The following is a 16,400-nucleotide window of genomic DNA, read 5'->3' as shown; positions in this document are numbered from 1 at the left end:
CATGGCTATATCGTCTCGGCTGTTGACGCTGATCAAGAATATATATACTTTATAGGGTCGGAGATGCCTCCTTCTACCTGTTACATACATTTCCTGCCGGCACAAAGTTATAATACCCTTCTACCCTATGGGTAGCGGGTATAAAAATGACCAAACATAGTGAAGGTCTTTACAATCAATCAATTCCTTGAAATACATTATATTATTTAGTGTCTTAAATTCTAATTTATTTGGTAATTTAATTTTCATCAACGAAATTTCAAAAAACTTTCGCTCTGCAGCATCAGAGCTGTGTGGCAACGAAATCAAGTTGATTATTAATTTTATTAAGCTCCTGAACAGCGGTTCGTCAACACCGTTTTTTTTTTACTTTCAATGTCTGTGCAAAATTTACGAATATCTTTTTCTTTTCTCTGATTAAAAGAAATTCGGAGTTGGTTCCATTGGGATATTATATCATCAGGATCACCATTATACAAATTTTCAAAGGTTTTCACTATGGAAAGTTCTTCTTTGCTTAGAAATTTGGCTGAATCACAAATTGTGATTCACAATATATAACTGTTTACGTTATGATGGGCCTTACATTGACGCATATATATTTTCTCAATTGATGTCTGGTGGAACAGAGCCATTTATAAAAAAAATATGTGTAAACATTAAATTTTATGAAAATTTTAAATACTAGACTAGGCATATTAAAAATGTACCAATATGAAAAAAAGTGATCCAATGTACCAACGCATAAAAAATGTACTAGTTTTGGTACATTTGTACCGAAAGTGGCAATCGTGGTTATGTGGTATAACCATATAGACAACTTTGCTAGCTTAAAGGATTCGCAAGAATTGCAAAAAATAACAACAATGCAATGCATATGTATGTATGTATATGATCTCGACTCCATTTGGGATATTCACGAATATATGAAAAAGATCTGAATTTTCCTAAATAATTGTAATATTCCTGATAAAACGAACCCGCTGCTTTTAAAAGGTCATTGGAACCAGCAGAACTCCTGTCCTGATTTGAGTGTCAATCTCAAGTGTGACTTTCGGTTGGCTTTTCACAGATCACATTAGGAGAGGGCATGTCCATCAGCAATCACAGCTGCAATGTTCAATAAAAAGAGAGGGCAGGAAAGAAGATTAACTATTTAATTTATAATACGTGGCAAAAGCTGTGACCATTAATGTCAAATGTTGCGACAATATGAACCACAACAATGTGCGAGTATGCTAGGAAAACTCATCAAAAACTATTTCGATGGGCCACTTCAAAGGATACGTAACAATAAGATCGACAACACGTTCGGCAAAACGCCTCAAAAACAAATGAGGCGCATTTAATGTGCTCTTGAATGGCAACTAGGACGATACGCGGTCGCATGCGCAGAAATGACCTGAAAATCCTTAACTGACATCCGTGTCAAATGGAATGTGTGTTTGTGTATGTGTGTATGCTCGATTTGTGGCGGGGTGGGTCAGCATGAAAATTGCTCAAAACGAGCTACGAAAGGCAGTCGAACAATAGGGAAGATTTCACTACTGGAGTCCTGGACATATTGGTTTCATATTGAATATCTATCAGATTTACAAAGAATTTTTAATAAATACCAGATACATAACCACAAAAAAAAAAAAAAAATGTGAAAATCGTTTTCGTTATGTTATGAATCAGTACTATCGTTTTCTAACTAAATGATTGACGAAACATTAATATTATAGATAGACACAAGATAATGAATTATCTGTACTGAATATAAAATTATTTCATATAGTTTTACTATCTAACCTGTGAATTTAAATGATCATATTTAATAGCAAATTAATTTTTTTTATTTTATATATGAATTTTATTGATCATTCATTGCTATGTTTCACTAAATATTAAACTTTAAAGGAAGATAGAAATCTAATAGCCTATTTCCACTGCTCTTTTCCGTTCAGGTTGAATGTAACGTTCGCCCCTGTAAAAACCCATAAGAAAAGAAATTGGTTCGAAACCTAAAAGAACTAAGTGACAGTGAAAATAGGCTATAACTAATATTTTAAAACCTAACAAAATACACTATATTTCAAATCGAAAAATGCTTCGCTTCGTATTTCAAAATTAATAGAAAATAAAAATGCATGGTAACTTCAGTTCTTTTCAATCCGCATAAAAAGCGCACACATTACTCTTATATAAAATTTAGATATAAACACCTATGGCATACCTATGGTCGTTAAACCCTAAATATTTAAACCACTTAAAAATGAATGCGTTTTTTATGCACAATAAAAACGCTTGAACAAAGATGCAATTGCTGTCAGGCGCCACTCAACTATTTTCAACTATGAACCAATTGTTTTTCATAGCGATTTTTTATGCTAAGCTGATTATAAATAATTGAAAATAGTTGAAAAAAGGCAAAGTGGAAAGGGTTGGGCAACCCTAAACGTAACCCTAATGAGGGTCGGGTTTGAGGGCGACCATAAACAAAACACCCATTAGTTGAAAAGGACGCGCGTCAGCGGCGCGTGCGACCTTCAAGGATATTCGCACACTCTGACCTGGCAAAGCGAGGATGAGTCTGAGTCAGAGTCTGAGTTTGATACCTTTGAGATGACTTTGTTCCAAGTGATATTTGAATACATAATTCAAATGCTACCCCCTCCGATCGCAGTGAAATAAAAACATTTAAAATGTTTTGATTTCATTTATGTTAATTTCCGACCATAAATCAAAAGCAGAACGTGTGCTTCCTGTCGCATTCGTCGGGGCTTACAATATTTGTGCGTGTTCCTTTGATTAGCCCCTTACATAATGTAAGCCCTATATGCAAATATATGACTTGCTCATCTCTGATTCTTTTTGTTATCCTTTTGCAGCTCTTTTCATGCTGTGACGATTATGCAAATTAGTTGACGTTGATCCTTTTCTCTTTTTGTAATTCAATATTCGCGAGATTTGCGAAAACTGGCTCAATTCTACAATATCTGGAATTTCCATTGCGATTGGGGTTGCAGTTTTCGCGAGTGCGAATTTGCCAAGCTAATTTAATATGCATATTCGCCAATTTGTTAATGAATACATTTGTCAAATGGATAAATTAATAGAGTTGCCTTTTTAATATTTCTAAAATAGTTAAGAATTGGCAAAAATTATTCAAATTGTATTGTATTATTAAAGTGAAATAAAAAACAGCACTTGCTCATGTATAAGTACTATAGATATTGGTTATAGTTTTAATGTTTGTTTAAATAATCAATAAATTGCATTAATCGCTAAGAATCACCATCGGTTGGAGTTCATACAGCGGGGCAGAACTGAATGAAAAGGTATGTAAGCTATGTATGAAATTTCAGATATTGCCACCGATCCAGCAAATTGACCCTACGGTAATGTACAATTTCAAATTGCCTTTTTATTCTTCTTGTTTGTTCTATTCCTTAAATATTCTTTACTTTTTTAAATAAGATCTAAGTGTTACTAAGAAATTGAATATCTCAACAGATAAAGTTAAATGTTAAGAATCTAACTTATTTACAGTAAAATATATATAATAATTGTATTTCCGAATTTTGTGTGTAGAAGTTATCGGTCTGGCTAAGTTGCCGCTGATGTCAAGTGCTTGTAGCACATACTCATTGAAGTAACTGTAATTCTGTATCCAGACTAATTTAATAAAAAAAGTAATCACTTTGCTATGAGAAATTTGTCAAGAGACATTAGCAAGGAGAAGAAAAAGTGTGTTGATATCTTTTCATTCTGAACAAGTCGTTTACTTATTTTATTGCTTTTTGTACAATTTTGAAAATAATATTTTATTTAAAATTTTATAATGGTGATTTCTAAGAAGTTAGTCAAATCGAGTTCAAATACAAAAAAATTCAAAAAACTTCCCGCCAAAATGAAGGTTCCACTAATTCTAGACTGTGATGAAAACCTGGTGCCGTTGGTCATGAATGTGGTCGGATTGATGTCTCAGCAATCTGCAAAGCCCAAAAAGAAGCAATATTTTCTACAGAAATATCATCGGCCTAAACTGCTAAAGCGATTACGTCGGAAGTTGTTGGAAGCTAATGAAGAGAAGAAAGAGACGGAGAAACCCCAGCAAAGGCGCAAATCTATGCTATCCGATAATTTCGTGCGTCTTGCTGCCGCTTTGGTGCAAGAGACCCCAGTACAGTTCCCTGCACCGCATGCATCTTTGTCATCAACATTGACACCATCTTCTCCCGATGCTTCGAGACCAGTACCAGAAGCAGATAAAGCTTCGCAAGAGTTCTTCGTTCCGCTGGAGGATTTTGACACTAATGCGTATAACTTTATTTCTAATACGCAGATATGGGCTCTTGTTCCTTTAATAGTTAAAGCATCCCCTGAACCAACTTTGAATCCTTCACTTAGTCCTAAGACTGACTGCACCCAAGGTTCACAGCTTGTGCTTAGTCAGAATCCACAAAATCCGTCTACGACTCCGATGGGTACCTCAGATGGCAATAATGATCAGCCGTCAAGCCCTTCGCATTGAAATTGGATAATAGTTGAGAAGAATTTTAATTTGAGTATACTATGCCAAAAAATATAGTATATATGTATATATGCTTCGCATCTGCCAATCGCAAAACTCTTTTTGGTTATAATTTTAAATGTTTTTTGAGAATTGGGTTTCAACCACTACATTTTAATCGAATATACATATGTACATATATGTGTATCGAACATTACGGCAGGCCGTATCACAAAACTTGCTGTTAATGTAGCTATGTCGTTTAGGTTGGATTGATTGAAAAGATTGTTAGGTTTAATAAGTGTCAAATGTTTATTACAAAAATGCATAAATAGGTGGGTTTTACTTGTACGTCACTTAGTTAGTTGCTAAATACTTAATAGTAGGTGCTTAATTTAAAACTTTGGAATAGCTGAGGGAAACAATGGAGTTCAATGACTTAGGCGCTAGAAACATGGTATAAAGATAAAACCAACAAGCAAATTGGGGAAAGGAAATGGGAACATAACTTCGAGGCGAGATTTGTGTTTCAACTAGAGACTAGAACAACGCTTGAGTGGTAATAATGTTGAGATCTTGGTGGGATTAGCAGAAGATGCCAATGCTTGGCTCGTGGCTTGTTGCCTGACTCTGATACGCAGCTGGAGAGATCGTCGCGTCCATTTGGATGTTCCACACGTTGTCCACGCCCGTGTTGCTATAATAGTAATCCGCAGTCTGCTGTTGTTGTTGCTGTGCCTGTGGCTGCGGATGTTGTTGGTAGGAGACGGCAACGCCGGGTGGGGAAGTGAAGGATTGCTGCTGTTGCTGCAACGCCTGCTGCTGATAGGCAGTTGCCTCCTCGTAGAGCAGCTCCACGGTACTGCTGCTGCCGCCACTGATGTTGCCATCGAACACGCTGAAGATCTCCGAGTTGGGGCTGTAAAAGCTTTCGGGACTGGCAGTGGAGCTGCCGCTGATGTCCAGTGCTTGTGGCACGTATCCGTTGAAGTAGCTGTAGTCCTCGGAGCTGTAGCCAGAGCTGCTGGTCAGACTGGAGGTGTCGTCGCAGCTCTCGTAAAATTCATGCCAGTCTGGTAGCCGGTTGCATTCGGAGCTGTTGTCGTCGCAAGCTCATAGTTCTGTTGTGGCACTTGCAGCAGCTGTTGTTGTTGTTGTTGCTGCTGCTGCTGTTGCTGATGCTGCAGTTGGGTCTCCGAGCTGGCGTAGTAGCTGGCTGTGGAGCTGTTGGAGGAGAGCGGCGAGAGGGGCGAGTGCATCTCGTATCCGTAGATGCCGCCCCCGCTGTTGTAGTTCAAGGAGGCATCCTGTGAGTAGTATGACGAGCAGTCCGTGCTCCATTGCGGTGTCATGTAGCTAGCTGTATGCGCTTGCTGGAATATTGCCGTCGAGGGCGTGGCTGTAGGCGTGCCAGCTGCAACGGCAACACTGTGATACGATGGCAACTCTGTGCCCGCTGGCAACAACTCTGCAGAGTTGGTAGTCCGCTGCTTGCGCTTGCTGGCGTTCTCCTGCAGCGGCAGCGACTTCGCTTGGCGCTTGTTGGCCCGCAGGCTGCACAGCTTGTCACTGAGTGCTGCATCCCGAGCCAGCATCACGGCCAGACTGCGTACTCGTCGTCCGCCAGCGAGGAGACGACGTGCCTCCGTCGAGCCCTTGGCCTCCGGCCGTGGATGATCGTGGGTGCCCTTAGCTTGGAAGTAGATCGCGTTGCCGGCGCGGCGCCAGAAGTGTGTCACCGGATAGCCGCAGTGCCCACGACATGGTTGAATCTCGAGGCGGCCATTGCAATTTCTGTAATGAGAATTGGAGAAGCGTTGCTTAGTACGACTGCTAGCCAGTTGGGGATTGGAGAAGTTAGTGGACACTTACCTATTGGGACACTGTTTGCCCTGTTGCTTGCGACGCGCTTTGTCGCAGATAGCTGGACGCAGATGGACGCTGGCGCCATTGGGAAGGCGGCACTTGGCGCTGCAGAGCAGCACGCCGAGACAGCTCTTCTTTAGTATGTTGACGTTGTGGTTGTTGGTGTTGCGCATCGCCCAGCCGCTGGCATGCTTCTTGGCATCCTCACTGTGGGCGGCATAGATGAGCCGGCAGTGGCCGTTGGCCCAGTCGTTGAAATCGTCGTGCTCGCTGACCGTCGGCACAACGGTGTCATTGATATCCCACTCAATCTGGATGCGTGACTTGCTGGCTGGCGGACTTGGCGTTGGCATTGGTACTGGCAACGCTCCGTTCATCACCATGTTTAACGCGAAAAGTTTTATTTTTGCCACACGCACAAATTTCAACACTTTTCAGTTTTCACTGACTCCCAGTTTCTCAAATGTGTTCTGTGTTTTTGGTTGCTTGCTTTATTTTGTGTTGCGGCGACTGTTGGACGTCCGTTCACAACGGCTGCGCAATGTTGACTGTCTCTGGCTCTGCCGAACACCACATTAAGTTCCTTTTGACCGAAGCGAGAACCACGACTCAGCAGCAGCAGCAAAAGCAGCAGCGACCACGACGACGTGGTGGTTGTTTTGTTGCGCTCTCATTGGCTTGCTTTCCAGTTTATCCGGTTTATCCGTTTACTATCCGCCAGACACTCGCCGCCTCGCACTCTCTTTTCCTCGCATTTCTATTGGAATTCCTTTCTATCCGTACTTACAGCTCTCCCGCTCCCGCTTCTGCTTTTGCTGCCTCTGCCGATGCCGCTGCCGCTGGCTCTGTTGTAGCTGGCGTCTGCTGTCGCTGCCGCTACTCGAGGTTTGATTGGACAGTCGGTCGGTAGCTACGCCAGCTGGCGCTCTACTGATGGAGCAGTCTCTGTAACAAGCAGAGTTGTGGCATTGGCACACCTGCGTCTGCCCTCCTACTCCTTTCCCCCTTCTTTCACATACTCTATCCCTTTTTCTCTTTCTGTCGCGCTCTCTTTCTGGGCAGAAGCACGCGACATCATTGGGGTCGGGGAACGGAGGGAAAGGGCAGCACTGTAATTTTATTATAGCAGCCAGTCAAAGCTAATTAAGTCTGAGCTGAAAGCACAGAGAAAAAATTAACAACAATTGTGAGTTACCTGGCACCTGGCCACTGACAGGGGAGCACAAGTAACATTAGTGCTGTAGCGGGGGGTGCGTGGAGGAGGACAGGAGCAGGAGCTAAAGGAGCAGCAGCTGCGCTTGTGGTTTAGTTTTGTATTGAAGTTGGCGCCCAAAGCGAATGCAAGTGCAGGGCAATCTGGGAATGAGAGGATAGAAAACCAAACTAATTGTGTTTCAGTTTTATTTAACACATACCCCTAAAATGCACGAAAAGCTTAACTAGTAACATAAAAAACTAGATTTGTGTATTATATATTAGCATCGTATAAATTCAATTTTTACAAAAGTAATTTCGAAACTTTCGATTTAAAATCTAAACCCGCTACCTATAGGGTAGAAAGGTATTATAACTTTGTGCCGGCAGGAAATGTATGTATCTCCGTCCCTATAAAGTATAATTCTTGATCAGCGTCAACAGCCGAGACGATCTAGCCATTCCGTCTGTCCGTTTATGTGATGAAACACTGGATCTCAGAGATCTAAGAGATAGAGCTATAATTTTTTTACAACATTTGTTATATTTGCACGCAGATCAAGTTTGTTTCAAATTTTTACCACGCCCACTTCCGCACCCGCAAATAAAATAAATCAATAACAAGCGTAATTTTAAAGCTAGAGTTTTGGTAATACAGTAATTACTATAGTAGTTATGATTCAAAATCAGAAAAAAATTTGACGAAGTTATTAAAGTAAAAAAACAACTAGGGGTCTTAGTTGCTTTGGCTGACATTCTGTTATATTTCGAATACTATATCGATCATATATTTGTAAAAGTTCAGAAATATAATCTATTTTCTTTTATTTAAAATGGGTAGCGGGTATCTTCGAGTTCGATTGTATTTCTTCGATTTGTTGAATTTATTCATTTAATTTTTTTGTTAAATTCTTTAATGGAAATTAAGTTAAAATCACAAAAATATTGAATTATAAATTTAATATTGTTAAACTATAATTAAATTATATTATTCCCAAATGATGATACTGAAGTAAAAGAACGTCTATTAAAATAGACGTTAACCTAACAGAATTCTTCTCACGATCTTCACAGCGATAAACTTTAAATGATTGCAAAAAAAAGGAATAACCTCTGACGTTATCTATAAAGAAATCAGTTAGAAACAGTCTTGTGCAAGATCATAAAATACAATTTAGCACATGACGAAAAAAGAAGGCAGGAAGAGAGAGAATCAACCCCCAAAAATCATGGCGACAATCGAAAGCGCATAAAACCCAAGAAGGTAAATGCCATTACTCGGACATATGCAGCAAAGTTAGCAAACAAATTTTTGGTCTTTCTGTGATCCTTAGTGAAAGATAAAGGAAATAAACGATGTGCTGAAGGGTTGCGTGGACTGAAGGGTAAACCCCATAATTTTCACACTTCTATGACATTACGAAGAAGAATAAGACGGCGAAGAAAACCATGCAATTATGACACGTCACAAACAACAAAAAAAGTCGATTGTGAATGAGAAACCCGTGGTGCGTCAACTCCTTGTTCGGGTCGAGTCGCCAGATTGAGGGCCTAGCACGCGATAGGACTTACTCAACCTCAAAGGATTACGGGCACGTTCACAAACGGGGGGTTGACTGGAAAGAAAGTCATGACGTTGCATATTTGGCGAGTAAGAGAAAGCATTTCGTCCGTAGTTGATGAAGAGATCATCACACACTATCAACTCGGCGCCTACCTGGCTGCCAATGTGAATGGATTCAAAAAAAAAAGTGGGAGTGCCGCTTTAATGATGCCTCAAATTAACTGTTCCATATCAAGAACAATTCCGATTTCAATTGCGACTTTTCACTCTTCTCAAATTTATTTGACATCCCCTCCGGGGGGTGTAAGCGGACTCGTCATTGTACGACATTCATCGAACTCTTTTTTCCAACTTCCAGATGCCCATAGCACAACCATTAAATTGTAGCCAAAAATTACGCATAAATGTCGTCATAAATTTGGGAATTTCCACAATTTCACTGTAGAAAGTAACACCCCTATTAGTCAATAAATGTGGTCTGCGTACTTGCTAACTTTCTTTCTGAACAAATAATGATTACTTTCTATTTATTTATATTTCAGAATTTTTTTGGGAATTCACTTTAAGCGGGTACTTAGAAACAATTTCTCCATATCAAAATATAATTTTATAAAACAATACGTCCAGTATACTAAGTACAAACGATTAAGTGTAAAAACTGCTTCTATGAAATAATGAATCGTAAGATGATTGCTAAATTTTCCATGTTTTGATAAGGTACCAAGTATACGGATTTTTTACTTGATATATACTTTTCAAAACAATTTAAAATTTTTGTGTAGTGACAAAAATAGCTTAATATCTCTTAATTTTTAAAAGATTCGAGGGGCTTGTTACTTTTTAAAAATTCTTCGTAAAACAATTTTGCATTATTTATTTTCAGCTCAATTGTACGTCTCGCTCACTTTCTCTCTATAATTTACTGTGCATTACTGGTAGTGAATTGAAAGTTTTAATGATTGGTAGACTTATCACGATTAAGAATCTAGCAAACGAGTCGACAACAATTCGCAGCTAATTAACCGATCTTTTGATGAAACATATCCGAATATGCATGGATATATGACGGCAGCTCTGTTAGCCGCAATTAAAACCGCATATAGAAAATCATTCATTTGGCAACGACGAGAACATGAAAATTGAATCGAAAAAAGGCATCGAGATCCGAGCATTGAGATAGTCCCAAAGTCGAGTCAATGAGGAGGAACTTAAAGCAACCCTGGCTTGGTTGCTCAATGTATTGGGGATACATGATGTTTTAAATCATAGTCTCATAATTTCTCATTGTTCATCTGGCATTTTCACAAACTGATAAATGAAACTGAAAACATAAACGGCAACAACTTCATACATAACACATAGGCCAAACGCCAGATCGAGTCAAACTGATAATACCTTTCACACTCTACGTGAGTCCACAATATTCGTCCGTTTGTCCATCTGTCCCTATGCCCGACCAGAGGCGATCAGCGAGCGGCTCAGTGTCCTGCGGTGAGGGGACAAGATTGCTGGCCGATGATAGCATCTCTCTCCCCACTTGCTCTCTCTCTCTCTCTCTCTGTCTCTCTTGCTTTTCAGAGACCAGTGAGAATTGAAATGTTATGGGTTTGGGACAGGAACTGTCGCGACTGATCGGTCGCTTGGACAAGTGACTGCTAAGTAGCTTGGCCGCTTAATCCCATGCTCAAGCGAATCCCTAGTTGTTGTGGTACGCTCAGGTGCTGTTGTGAACGTGGATTTCATTTAATGGGCTTAGGTGAGGCATTGTCTGGAGTTGAAGGATTACAAGCAAAATATTTATGAAATATTTTCATAATTTCCCACGCGCTTCTTTGTCTATATTTTTCTTTACTTTCTCAATTTTTGCATTTTATTTGATTGTTCTATGAAAATTGTTCTTGTGCATATAATTGTTTTGGTTTTTGTTTGAAATTGCGGCATTGAATTACTCTCAACATTCCATATACATACATATTTATTTCTCCCACAAATTTGAAGGGCACTATCGCAAACAGTTAGCTCTACCCGCATTTGCTCTAATCATAATGCGTTGGAAACTCACCGGCAACTGTTTTCTTTGCTGCTGCCACGGCCTCTGAGAAATGAGCTGAGAGAGTACGCGTAAACGCGTGGCATCAACAGAAGCTGTGGCAAGTACTCAACGAATATTAGGCAGGAGGAAAAGAATTACATTCACTAATAATAATCACTTTATCTGAAACATTTTTAATTTTTACTCTGCTTCGCTGTTATAATTTACTATATACGATACATTCTCAAAAAAGCTTAAGTTACTTAGGACATATAAAAATTGACTAATTTTAACAATTATTCTATAATTATAAAACCTGCCTGATAATATTTAAATGGCATTCCATTCTGTTGAGTGGCTTAGTGGTTTCAATCCAAAATACCCACATATTTTAGTCTTATCGAGGTAAAAAGCAAGCAGAAAGTAATTTATAAGTGATTCACTACAATATAAAATTGATTATATTAGTAAATTGGTGTTATTATATCGAATGTATACTTAAGCTTATTTGGTTCAACACATACACAGAGAGAAAAAACTTAGATTGAAAAAATCTTGATTTAAGTTTATTTTCGATCTTAATAAGCACGATCTTGAATTAAGATTTTTAGGTTGAAAGAATTTTCAATTTCGATTTTTATGATAATTCATTGGCATTTTAAGATTAAAAACTTCTAATTTTTAGATTAAGAATCAAGATTATTTTATTATAGATTTAAAATAAGATTACTAAATGGATTTAAAATGTTTTCGTTCTTCTCTCTTAAAATGTTGTAGTTTCCTTCCTTTGAAATTAGAACCTATTTTCTGGTGTTGTTGCTGTAAGCTCAGTTAGTAGAGATGCCGCAAATCAATGTTCCGTGATGCCGTTGGTATTAGGTTAAAGATTTTTCCATTCTTGAAACAAGATTATAATCCTAAATTTCAAGATTGGACAATTTAGATTTTTAAAATATTTTCGAACTTGACTCAATTTTAACATAACATATACACAATCTTGATTGAAGATTTTATTCTTGATTTTAGCGCGTTTTGTCTTTCTTTACAATAGTTTGCTTAAGTAAAAATTTGACAATATGTATTTCACACCATAAAAAACGGAATTATGCACACTTGCAGATGAAGACAAAGCGATTCGCAATACTCAATAAAATGTAATTAGTAAACTCTGAAGGAAACCAAGTCAAAAAAAAAAAAAAATAAAAATAAAAACAAACGGATAAAAGGAAAATCCATTGAAACGGTAAAATGTAAAATTTCAGGTAGTTCGGGAAAAAAGATTCGGCAATTCGACATGGTGACGACACTTGAGCACAACAAAGATGCACAGACAAAGGACACACAACACACGCGCCCCTCAGCAGGAGAAACAAGCCCTCCTCTAGCGGACGGACCTTCCCTCTTGGTGTTTACTCAAGCGCAAGGGAATAAAGTTAGGCACAACTTCACAGTTAAATAAAAAACGAAATGAAATTTTCGCAATTTTAAAAAATCAAATGCCACATAAAGTGGCAAGCTCCTGGCAGTTGCAACTCGTGTGCCGCGTGTCGAATGCTGTCAATATTTCCGGTGTGTCTAATGACAAACGCATGTTTACACGAGTGCGAACACATCCGGAATGAACGGGGTGCCGCCCGGAATATTACACGGATATCACTTTAAAGCCAGGATCTGCTCGTCGGGCAATTAAATGGATTTACTCAAGCGTTCTCTTTTGATCGGGCAATTTATAAATGATGGCCGCAAATTTTAAACTTGACAAAGATGATAAATGACTCTGTGGGCAAAATATTTAGCAATCGACCCAATGGCCTGAGAACAAATTCACTGATCTAATAGCACTGCACTTTGTACAGTGAACAGCTCAAATTGGATTTTAAGATTCATTAATACTTAAATTTCGGATCTAATAAATTTTGTAAACCTTTATTTCAATTTGATGGTCATCATTGAATAAATATACAATTAAAGTTGAAACGAAATTTTTAAAAATTTTATAGTTTCCTTGCTAATGATAAAGTGTAAAAGTATAAAATAGAAGCTTATAATTAATTTACTCAACCATCATTCCCATAAAGTCATGATCTTAATACATTTTTTTATACCTACATTAGAGCTGAGTATGTTGAAATTCAACTTTAATATCAACAGCATTTATAAATTACTTTATGGTCTAATATGCCAATACTCGTAAAGTTGCCTGATCGCCATTTTATAACTCCAATTGCCAAGTTTTACAATAAGAATTAATGGAAGGTTTAACCCTCAATTGGTAGCACTGCCCCGCTCACTAAAATAAAAAAAGGGCTATGCGAGCAGAAGGAACCCTAAGCTAAAAGTTTCCATTCGATCGAAAGTGGCAAGTCTACTCGTATTTTTGTCTCTTAATTGAGATTAATTGAAGTTATGTGTTGGATAGATCTGAATAAACAGCTTTCCAGCCATTTCGTTTATGGACGCGTTTTATGTGCACAAGCGAGTAGAATGAAAGAAATATTATTAATAATTAGAGAAGGGCACCCCAAAAATAATAGTCAAATAGAGTCAAAATCCCCTAACAGAATTCTGAAATTTTATTAAATTAAATTGTGTTCGGCGGAGTTGCAATACCAACAATTGAAGGCGGAAGCGAGAGACTCTCTGTGTAAGTCCAAAATGTATCTCAGAGATACTCGCACATGCATGCAAATCAAATGCATGGTATTTGAGTCGAGGTTAATGCACTCGGTGCTTGTTATGGATTCATTTTCAGTGAGTGTGTGAGTGTTTGAGTCCGTGAGTGTGGCTCTTAATTGGTCTATTGGGCTATGCGTGTGTGTTCGACTGACGAGTTGTTAATAGTTTTTGGTTGCTTTGTAAGTCAAAACTAGCAATTTAAGTTAATTGACATTCAAATGCAGTTGAATAAACTCGGTGTGAATAGCTTTAGCAGTGCTGTTTGGCAGCAGATTAGATGCAAGATCAGTGAATGCATTTATACACTTGGGATTCCCATTGTTGACTCATTGAGACAGGAAAACAACATTGAAAAATGTATCGTTGATCGTTGTCTTTCAGAATTCTGACTGCCAACGCTCTGATTTTGGATAAATATTTTTATTGCCTATTACAATTAAGCACAACATAAAATAAAATAAATAAATAAATTATATATTAAACATAAAAAACAATAATTAGATTTTTCATTTCATCACAAATATGCAATATTTATGGGTATAATTTTATAATATTAAAACTGCTTACTTACTATTATGAATCAGATACAAAGTTGCCATCAGCATATGGCAAATATCAATCTTTCAAAAAACTTCAATTGTGATTGATGAGTACGTAAAAGCACACTGCGACCGCAACAAAACCTTCCTTGGACCGCCAAGTGGTGTGGCAATCTTTGGGCAAGGCTTTTGATTGGAACACTTGAGAAGAGACCCAACAAGTACAAGTAAGTGAAAATTAGGCCCTATTTACCAAACAATGCATGCGTTGAAATGGTGTGAAACTCTTGCTTCTGTTTCGCCTTGAAAAGGGGGAAGGAAGCTCACCACAACAATTCGACCCTTTCTTGTGAGGTTCTCCTGTGCCTCGGTTGTCTGCCACAAATAAGACGTCACGCTCATTACAATATCAATACCACAGTAACACAAAAGATCTGGGCCCTTTCAACCCTGATATAAGTATATTCTTTATTTTGTTCGGGTACTCGTGCTTGGTTCTTGTTATTTGTTTCACATTTCGTGCATTTTGCTCACTTGTGGTGAATGATCGCTGATCTTCAAAGGAAGAAACTTCAGTTAGTCCGTCTCATTCTTGGATATATACTCTCTCGCTCTCGCTCTCACTTTCCTTATCCGCCTCTTTCTAGGGTTTTCTCTATAATTTTTCGTATTGATTAGACGCACTTTTGTGTTCAAATTATCGCATTTTCGTATTGAGGTTGTGCATATGCAAACGCATCGAGTGCCTTGAGATATTGGTCTATTGTTTCGCCTGTCGTTTATGCAAAACGTTAGCCCTGCCCCGACCCCTGTTCCTGCCTCTGTCCCTAGCTCAATACGATACCATTGCGATAATTCTCATCTTTAAATATTTATTACAAGAGGTCGCTTGAGTTTTAGGTTCCATATCGCTTTGATTGATTACTCAAGTGGTTTATCGTGCGGCCATGGTTGTTTGACGTTTTCCTCCTTTCTCATTCTTAGGCAATTGTATCGAGAACTGCGCTTGAGGCGTTTCACAGGGCCAGGCTTTGTCTCGGGGCCAGCATGTTGGTCACTTGAGAGTTGCGTCTGTTTCCTTTCAGCATGTAAATGTCATTTAAATAATACAGACCCGAAACATATTAAACTATACAACTTCTACTTCAATCTCAATTTGCATGGCTTCACATGCACTCTGTAGTGTGTCCTGGAAAGGAAGCAGCTGCTCTAAATTGGCCAAATTCTTGACACAAATGATTTGAAATCGATCTTTGAAGGCCACCAAAGGCGTGGCATGTGCTGTAGGTGAAAGATCACGGCAGTTATGAAAGGTCATAAGTTGAGGCGGATACTGTTTTCTTAATAGTTTCATAGTCCTTCTTTTTGTGGCTTCTGATCCACCCTCAATAGGATGTTAACCACTCTTCTCCATTCTCGCAACATCTGCAAGCGATGCGTGAGAAACTTTTGCATATCTGGAGCGTTATATGGCAACATCAAGCTACTGGAAGCTTTAGCATGCTACACATACCTACATAAACACACATACAAGAACCGTTCAAGTAGCACAGTGTGCGCTTGCAACTGCAAGGCTGCTGATGATGTCTGTCAAGAGGCCACTCATATATTTGCAACAACTGGAGTGCTACCGGGTGGTTGACGCTCCATCTACATCCACATCTACGTCATGCGGTGCTGCGGTACGCAGTTGAACACTCAAGTATCTGGAATTTTGCGCTCAGACCTCAATGCTCAGCATATTCCTCCAATCACTGCATCAACATAAAATTAAATTTCCTTGATTAAAATGTTGCAACTCGCCGATGTGTGAAATAATGGCGCTCAGCTTTCATGAACTAGATGGAAACCACATAAAACACTGCTGTCCTCGGTGAATGATCTTATCATAAATGGAAATTGAAAAAATATATAAAACAAGAAAGAATACTATCGGCATTAGAAGCCAAATTAAATACCCTAGAATAGTTGTTTTATTTTTTAGCATATGTAAGACAATACTTACAATTCAAAAGTGTGTAAAGCATGTAA

General features: G+C 38.5%; 1 protein-coding gene across 1 annotated transcript; it reads right to left on the bottom strand.

The window, feature by feature from the left end:
- Positions 1-4,777: 4,777 nt before the first annotated feature.
- On the bottom strand, positions 4,778-6,918 carry LOC117565779 (transcription factor glial cells missing). Its single transcript, XM_034245055.2, is given in 3 exon segments — positions 4,778-5,562; positions 5,565-6,292; positions 6,371-6,918. Coding segments are annotated over 3 exon segments (1,584 nt in total). The 5' UTR covers positions 6,748-6,918; the 3' UTR covers positions 4,778-5,083.
- Between the last annotated feature and the right edge of the window lie 9,482 nt (positions 6,919-16,400).

Source organism: Drosophila albomicans, chromosome 2L (assembly GCF_009650485.2).
Source record: "Drosophila albomicans strain 15112-1751.03 chromosome 2L, ASM965048v2, whole genome shotgun sequence".
NCBI classification, from domain to species: Eukaryota; Metazoa; Arthropoda; class Insecta; order Diptera; family Drosophilidae; genus Drosophila; species Drosophila albomicans.
The sequence above is the reverse complement of the archived record's forward strand: the minus strand, read 5'-3'. Positions and strand labels throughout refer to the sequence as shown.